Source organism: Trifolium pratense, linkage group LG2 (genome assembly GCF_020283565.1).
Source record: "Trifolium pratense cultivar HEN17-A07 linkage group LG2, ARS_RC_1.1, whole genome shotgun sequence".
NCBI classification, from domain to species: Eukaryota; Viridiplantae; Streptophyta; class Magnoliopsida; order Fabales; family Fabaceae; genus Trifolium; species Trifolium pratense.
The window spans coordinates 71,780,956-71,789,380 of record NC_060060.1 but is presented as its reverse complement, the minus strand read 5'-3'; the positions used below and the strand labels follow the sequence as shown (position 1 = coordinate 71,789,380).

Genomic DNA, 8,425 nt, shown 5'->3' with positions numbered 1-8,425 from the left:
AGTATATTGTATTATTTTCTTCACAAGTGTATCATTACATTGTAATATAAATATAAATCATATTTTTAGAACAATACATTGAACCAATGAGTAACAAGTATCAAAGTGTAAATGTAAATAACAGAAACAACAATTTCTTTTACGGGAGAATAATCAACGATAGGAGAGTCTACGAATCGTGTTGAATATTTCATATTTTCAATTAATGCTTACAACTATTGTATACGTACGTTAAACGTCTATATATGGTTGTGAAAATAGTAACCACCAACAACAACAGCAGCAACAGTACCAAACTTAATCCATAAAAACCCACCACACAACATTGATTCGTATAACACTCCAAATTAATTAATTAATTAATTAATCATAAACCATGCTAGGTTTCACTTCACAAATTCCCATTCTTTGGCTACTTCCATTATTTATCCTATCTACAACAATATTTCAAAGGTGCAATAGTACCGACAATACCGAACTTAGTAGTAATTGTAATGAGAAAGATCTTTCTGCATTGCTAATCTTCAAACATGGTCTTGAGAACCATTCCTCCAACACACTCTCCTCTTGGTCCAATGAAAATGATTGTTGTTCATGGAAAGGAGTTCTATGTGACAACATCACAAAAAGAGTTACAAAACTTGATCTACACCAACAATACTTAGAAGGTGAAATCAACTTACAATCTTTGTTTCAAATTGAATTTTTGAGCTACTTGGATTTAAGCTTGAATGGCTTTACATCTCTAAGTAGTAGTTTTAACCAATCACATGATCATATTCAGTATTTAGATTTATCCTTTAATGATGATCTTCATATGGATAATCTTGATTGGCTTTCCAAAATTTCATCATTGAAATCTCTTAATCTTAGTCAAATTAATCTTCAAAATCAAACAAATTGGCTTCAGTCTATAGATATGCATGCATCATTGTTAGAGCTGAGATTGTCAAGTTGTCATTTGACTAATATCTTTCCATCCACAAAGCATGTGAGTTTTGCTAATTCACTTGTAACTCTTGATCTCTCAGCAAACACTTTTGATTCTGAATTACCTGTTTGGCTGTTCGATCACGCTAGTGATATGAATATATCCCATATTGACCTTAGTTTCAATTTTTTACAAGGCCAAATTCCCAAGAGTTTGTTAAGTCTTAGAAAACTTGAAACTTTAAAGCTGAGTAACAATGAACTGAATGGATCCATTCCTGATTGGTTAGGCCAACATGGAAATTTAAAATACCTTAATCTAGCCGAGAATTTGTTTCACGGTTCTATTCCTTCGTCTCTTGGAAATCTCTCTTCCTTGGTAGAGTTAAGTATCGGCTCCAATTTTATGACCGGTAATATTCCAACCACCATTGGAAAACTCTTCAATTTGAAGAGTTTGTTCATTGGAGGAAATTCCTTGTCAGGTGTTCTAACCAAAAAACATTTCTCCAATCTCTCTAATTTAGAAGCACTTGTATTGAGTGCACCTGTTTCATTTGATATTGATTCTAAATGGATTCCTCCATTTCAATTGAATGGGATAAGTTTAAGCAATACAATTCTAGGTCCTAAGTTTCCAGCATGGATATATACACAAAAGTCACTAGAATATCTTGAGGTTCCAAACTCTAGACTTTCATCCATAGATGGAGACATATTTTGGAGATTTGTAGCTAATATTACACAGCTTAACCTGTCTCATAACAACATCAGTGCAGATTTATCAAATGTTATGCTAAACTCGGATCTTATATTTATGGATCACAATATGTTCAGAGGAGGGCTGCCGCATATATCCGCAAATGTTATCTATTTGGATTTGTCACACAACTCTTTCTTTGGAACCATTTCCCATCTGTTCTGCCACAAATTAGGTAGGGAAAATAGTTTGGATTATTTGGACATTTCGTCCAATCTTTTAACCGGAGAAATTCCTGATTGTTGGGAGTATTGGAAAGGCTTATCTTTCCTTTTCATGGGGAATAATATGCTGACTGGTGAAGTTCCTCCATCCATGGACTCGTTTATCGATCTCATAATACTGGATTTGCATAACAATAGCTTGTCTGGTAATTTTTCATTGGACCTGTCAAACATAACAAATTTGGAATTCATTAATATTGGAGAAAACAATTTCTCCGGACCTGTACCGGTGAAGATGCCACATGCTATGGAAGTGATGATATTAAGATCCAACCAGTTTGAAGGTAATATTCCATCACAACTGTGCAGTATCTCTTCACTGATACAATTGGTTCTTTCCCACAATAAACTTTCAGGGCCTATTCCCAAATGCATTAGTAACTTCACTGGCATGGGTGGAGCAAAGAAAACGAGTCATTATCCATTTGAATTCAATCTGTATAACAAAGGGCAGGACTTAGAGTATTTAGACTATGGATTGTTGAGAACTCTTGACCTTTCAGATAACAACTTATCAGATGAAATCCCACGACAAGTTTTCAGTCTAGTTCAACTCAAGTCATTGAACTTGTCTCGAAATCATTTCACAGGAAAGATAGCAAGAGAGGTTGGAGACATGAATAACTTGGAATCTCTTGATCTATCCAGCAACAAACTTGTCGGTGAAATTCCTGATACAATTTCAGGTCTGTCCTTTTTAAGCTTCTTGAATTTGTCAAGCAATTACCTTGTTGGACAAATCCCAGTTGGGACTCAGCTTCAGAGTTTTGATGCTTCGTTCTATGATGGGAATCCTGGACTTTGCGGAGCTCCTCTACCAATCTGCATTGAGTCAAACAAATATGGAGGAAACAATGATATTGATGATGATGATGATGATTCTTTTACACAGTCACTCTACTTTGGTTTGGGTGTTGGATTTGCAGTGGGTTTCTGGAGTCTTTGTGGTTCTCTATTCCTCAACAAGCCTTGGAGGCACAATTATTTTCGGTTCCTTAACCGTGTTGCAGACCAATTCCATTAGTTTGTGGGATCTTCCAATTGAGGTAAGTGAAACTTAAGTTCTTTCTTTGTCAATACTTGTATTAAATCTTATTTTATTGATCATATGTAAGTATTTTTATCTATGAAGTTTTATCTTTATCTTAGTACATGTTTATTATCACAGTAGCTTATAGAGGAAATTACGGTAAGCCACTCTGATTATTATCTTAGTACATGTTTATTATCTTGTCAAAATTACGGTAAGCCACTCTGATTTTATAGAGGATGTGATCTATCTATACACTGTAGCTTTTATAAAATCACGGTGGCTTACTATGATTCTTGTCAAACTCGTGTAAATCCAAACATGCACTTAAAACAGATAGTTACATAAATAGATAGAATCTCAAACTAATTTGTCCAGCCACTAAATAACAGCTTGTGATTTTCAGGTCCAAGACAGAGTACATCCATTAATTTGCTGGTTTGGTTATATATGAAGAAAGTGAAATGGCACTAAAATTTGGTGGAGAACAAAATCAAAATAGAAGAAGCAGATTGAATGAGACCTTTCTCAAGTGGCTGTGGCATTTATTTACCTTATGTATTGATTGATATATTATGTAATCAATATGATGATGATGATGATATATGTATGTATATTAACACCAAGGCCTAAAAATGTTCTGCTCCTAAAAATGTGGTTTCAGTTACTGAACCGAACCATATAAATGGTTCAGTTCAGTGCAGTTCATGAAGCATGAACACCCCTACTAGCCAGCCGCTACAATTTTGTCTTTTTATAATATTATTTAAATTAATAAATAATTTAAAAATAATATTTAAATACAAAAAAAACATTTTCTATCCATTGCAGAAAGAAACTATTGTTCCTCAATTTCTATCACAATTTAAATTTAAAAAAAATAAAAAAAATGACACCTGCTATACTACTATTAGGAGAATGGAGGAGCAATAAGGAAAAACGGTAATTTAAGTATTTCATCACAATATTACTACTTTCATTTCATCACCGAACATTTTTTTCTACACCAAAATACACCTTACATTATCAATAATTAAAAAATATATATATAAAATTGAAGTGTACTCTAACCTCCATGCATAATGCATAACCAATCCAATTAACCACTGTCGTCATTTTTAAACACAGAACATTGCCCCGCTGGTCTCGACAATTCTTCGCCAGCATTTTCCGGACAATTCATCACCGTCACCGGCGGTTTCATGCAGTTATACGACAAGCACAACGACGCCGTATCAGGCATCACAGTTCCCTCTTCCAACGGTATACCCGTGAAGTAGTTATGCTGAAGGTATAAAGTTCTGGTGCTTCCGCTATACACGCTCTTAACGTACTCCTCAGGCACTTTTCCCATCAAACGGTTATTATTTAAAAATAAGCTTTCAACTCCATCAAATACCGTTGATAGTTCCCCGCTAATTGAGTTATGACTCAGATCAACTATCGATCCGTCACCGTATAATAATGATCCAATCGACGGTTCTCCATCTTTGGGCCTCTGTGGAAGCCCACCAGAGAGATTGTTGCGTTGTAAGAAGAGTGAAGAGAGTGTGGGCCTGAAGAAGAGTTGGGCCGGAATAGGCCCAATGAATTGGTTCATGCTGAGGTCCAGAAACTCTAACTCTGAAAGCGACTCTAGTCCGTTGGTGAGTGGACCCCACATTCTGTTTTGCGATAACGAGAAATAACGGAGAGATGACGGAATTGACGTTGGTAACGGTCCGGTGAGTTCGTTGTTCTTTAAGTCCAAATGAAGTAACGGCGAGGAAATATTTTCCGGTAAGTAGCCGGTGAGGGAATTTGAGGCGAGGATTAGGATTCTGAGTTGCGGTAACTCGGTGAGACTCGGTGGAATTGACCCGGCGAGTTGGTTGTGACTAAGGTCGAGTGTGTGGAGATTTGTGAGAGAAGAGAATGCGGAAGGTATAATGCCGGTGAAGCGGTTGTTAGGTAAGGATATGACTCGGAGTTTGGTGAGTTGAGCGAGTTCAGGAGGGATGGAACCGGTGACAATTCCGGGGGAGAGGACTAGTTGGGTTAACTCAGTGAGTGAGGAGATAGATGAGGGGAGTGAACCGGCGAGTGGGAGTGAGTCGGTGCCGAGTGAGAGAATGGAAACTCTGTTGAAGAAGCATGTGACACCGGAGAAAGAGGAGCAGGGATTTGGTGCGGTGAGGTTCCAGGTGGAGAAGAAGGAGTTAGTTGGTGAGATTTCAGTGAGAGAGTTTTTTATGGAAAGAAGAGCATTGAGATCCAAGGGGTTCATATTTGAATTTTGAAGTTGTTGAGAATGAAGAATAGGGGGTGTGAAAAGTAGAATAAAAACAAGAAGCACAAAGGTTGCCATTGATAGAAAAGTGAGAAATGAGAGTGCGTGTTTGTGTGTCTGGATGCAAAGCAGGAGCTTTTGGTGAAGAAGGTCCGGACAGAGAGATCTTTTTTGGAAAATGATAGTACTACAGAGGTTTTGGAAACTTTGGGAATAATTTTGTATTTTGCTACGGTTTATGATGCATATGAGGACAAGTGATGATTCACAAATGAGATAAGTCATTTTTATAGATACACAAAATGATAACTCATCGAAAACTCACACACTTAAAGTAAAAAAGTGGTTGAGTTCGAACTTTGGTCGCAGTCACACAGTGTCAGATCTAATAATTTTAACATATATGTCAATTGAATTAGAATTTGCAAACAATGAGATAAGTCTTATGTCGGATGCAAGATGACCTGAATATGTGTTTATAAGTGAGAGCAATCCTCACCTCACAAGTCGGTTTTATAAGGATGAGTTAGACCAAAATCTCAATTTTAAGATGGTATTAGAGTCTCTCCATAATCTGTTGGATGTTTGCTATCACTATGTTTCTGATTGAGTCATGTCATCCACCATTTAAATCTCCATACCAATTCACAATTCTAAGAATAATTTTAATTTTAAGTTAAATCAATAAGTTTCACCGATAAATGTTAACATATTAATTCAATAGTAAAATGGATAGTATTAGACAAAGATGTGTAAATGGCAAGTGGAAAATGGAAATGTGAATAGTGAGGGGGTCTTGACTCTTGTGTATGGATACTAAATGCAATTGCAAGGAGCTCATTGCTCATCATGCAATATGACTGACAGAGTTGCTTAAGTGTGTTGTGGTGTGGGTCCTATTCTCGAGATTTTTGCAGAGGAATTTAATTTAACATGTTGCATTTGCATTAATGAACAAACAGATGCAAGCTTTAACAAACAGATGCTAGCTTTAACGTCTTTAGACTTTTTAGTTACTACAGAACAAACATGTTTTCAGAACTTAGTCCCGCGCTTCAATTACTAGTCACCAAAACAGAACACTGGAATTAATGTAATGTTGATTATTTGCACCGGTAAATCGTAGCCGTTTAAAATAGTTACTGCAATGGTACAATCAAATTAGCATTTGTTTTTTCTGTCTCATGTAATGTACCAGGTATATTGTTTTGTGTCAAATAGATGAATTAGTATTAAACCCTCTATTTTATGTAACAGTTCAATTCCATTTTCTTATGAAATTCAAGCATAAACTTGTTATAGTACTGGTATGATACACAAGCACAACAATGTAAATGTACTTCAAGTTTTGGGTTACAGTTTTCCAGTCAGTCTCAATGTAAATGTTTGATTGTTACACCCCTCCTGTTGCTGGTTCAATAATGTTTACAGAAATTGCAGTATTGGGGTAGGGCCTATGTCGCTGTCGGTGGTGTTAAATGACGGTGAACATATAGAGAAGAAGAATAACAAAGGAGAAGAGAACACCCTTTAGGTTAGGGTTTCAATCATATGAGCAAAGCTTAATGAAACAATAGTACAATAGAGTATATAAACTAGAAATTAGAAAAGACTAAACTACCCTATATAATAATAATATAATTATTATCTAATATCTCCCCTCAAACTCACGATGCATTAACAGAGAGCATCGAGAGTTTGTCAATCAAGAAACGAAAACGTTTAATAGAATGTGTTTTCGTGAACAAATCAGCAATCTGCAAGGAAGAAGAAATAAACGGCAAAGTAATGGTGCCATGCTGAAGATGGTGACGTGTGAAGTGACAATCAATCTCAATATGTTTGGTACGTTCATGGAAGACCGAGTTGTGGGCAATTTGAATTGCACTCTTGTTATCACAATACATAGGAGTTGGTTGAGAAAGAGAGATACCCATATCAGAAAGTAGCCAACGCAACCAAACTATTTCAGTGGTGGTGGATGCCATAGCACGATACTCAGCTTCTGTAGAAGAGCGGGAGACAATGTCCTGTTTTTTACTCTTCCAAGAGATGAGAGACTCTCCAAGAAAAATACAAAACCCTGTGGTAGATTTGCGGTCAATAGGATCACCAGCCCAATCAGCATCAGAGTAAGCACATAACTCCAAGGAAGAAGACGAGGGGAATAAAAGGCTCTGAAACTGAGTTCCCCGAAGATAACGCAAAATACGAAGCACGGCTGCCCAATGTACTGTAGTGGGAGAAACAACAAACTGACTAACAACATGCACTGCATAAGCAATATCAGGTCTAGTAATAGTAAGATACACCAAGCTTCCAACCAAAGTACGATATAAAGTGGGGTCTGCTAGAGGAACCCCATCAGAGGGAGCATATTTCACATTCAGCTCAAGCGGACTATCTATTGCTCGATTATCAGAGAGGCGAGCTTGTTCTAGAATGTTGGAAATGTACTTGCTTTGAGATAGAAGATAACCTTTACGAGAGTAGGCAACTTCAATCCCCAAAAAATATCGAAGAGGGCCCAAATCCTTCATCTCAAATTTTTTAGCTAACTGTAATTTTACCTCATCAATTCCATCAACATCATCACCTGTAATAATCATATCATCAACATATAAAGATAGTATGATACGTCCATGAGAAGTTGTCCTGACAAATAAAGCAGAATCATAATCACTAGAGCGAAATCCAAGAGATGAAATCACAGTTGAGAACTTTTCAAACCAAGCTCGCGGAGCTTGTTTCAAACCATATAAAGCTTTCTTCAACTTACAAACTTCTCCCTGATTATGAAAAACACCTGATTGAGGTACCATATTGATCGCTGTCGTTTCACGATCAAAATAAGTTTTAATTAAGAAAAGTAGTAACAAGGTAGTTAACCTTGGTCGTCTCACAAGGACCTCCAATTTAATAATTAGTAAAAATAAGAACAATGAATAACACAATTAAATATGGGGTTTTGGGTTTGTTTAGATCGAAAGAGTATTAGAAATTCAATTGATAAAAAGACGATCAATCCATTGGTTTTAGGAAAACTTCGTTATGATTCTATCCTCGGTTCACATAAAATATTGTTTATATATTCATGCCTTGGTTGGTTTATAAGACCGATTATACAAGCGATAAACAGTTTATACGAATTCATTCGATTAAGCAAAGAATGTGTTCAACTAACCATGAGTAGTGAACAAGCGTCACTCAGA

The 8,425-nt window shown here is 36.3% G+C and overlaps 3 protein-coding genes across 3 annotated transcripts; 1 reads left to right on the top strand and 2 right to left on the bottom strand.

Annotated features, from left to right (window-relative positions):
- The first annotated feature begins 241 nt into the window (after nt 1-241).
- LOC123911220 (receptor-like protein EIX2) lies at nt 242-3,791 on the top strand. Its single transcript, XM_045962592.1, has 2 exons — nt 242-2,960; nt 3,351-3,791. Exon 1 carries the CDS (start codon nt 377-379, stop codon nt 2,936-2,938), a length of 2,562 nt encoding a protein of 853 aa, XP_045818548.1. The 5' UTR covers nt 242-376; the 3' UTR covers nt 2,939-2,960; nt 3,351-3,791.
- An 84-nt stretch (nt 3,792-3,875) lies between these two features.
- On the bottom strand, nt 3,876-5,469 carry LOC123911222 (probably inactive leucine-rich repeat receptor-like protein kinase IMK2). The gene has a single exon (XM_045962593.1). The coding sequence runs from the start codon at nt 5,289-5,291 to the stop codon at nt 4,044-4,046; it is 1,248 nt and encodes a 415-aa protein (XP_045818549.1). The 5' UTR covers nt 5,292-5,469; the 3' UTR covers nt 3,876-4,043.
- A 1,235-nt stretch (nt 5,470-6,704) lies between these two features.
- LOC123905373 (uncharacterized mitochondrial protein AtMg00810-like) lies at nt 6,705-8,035 on the bottom strand. The gene has a single exon (XM_045954976.1). It carries the CDS (start codon nt 8,033-8,035, stop codon nt 6,881-6,883), a length of 1,155 nt encoding a protein of 384 aa, XP_045810932.1. The 3' UTR covers nt 6,705-6,880.
- Between the last annotated feature and the right edge of the window lie 390 nt (nt 8,036-8,425).

Coding starts and splice junctions, on each gene's coding strand:
- LOC123911222 (XM_045962593.1), bottom strand. CDS start 5,291: ATGGCAACCTTTGTGCTTCTTGTTTTTATTCTACTTTTCACACCCCCT.
- LOC123911220 (XM_045962592.1), top strand. CDS start 377: ATGCTAGGTTTCACTTCACAAATTCCCATTCTTTGGCTACTTCCATTA.
- LOC123905373 (XM_045954976.1), bottom strand. CDS start 8,035: ATGGTACCTCAATCAGGTGTTTTTCATAATCAGGGAGAAGTTTGTAAG.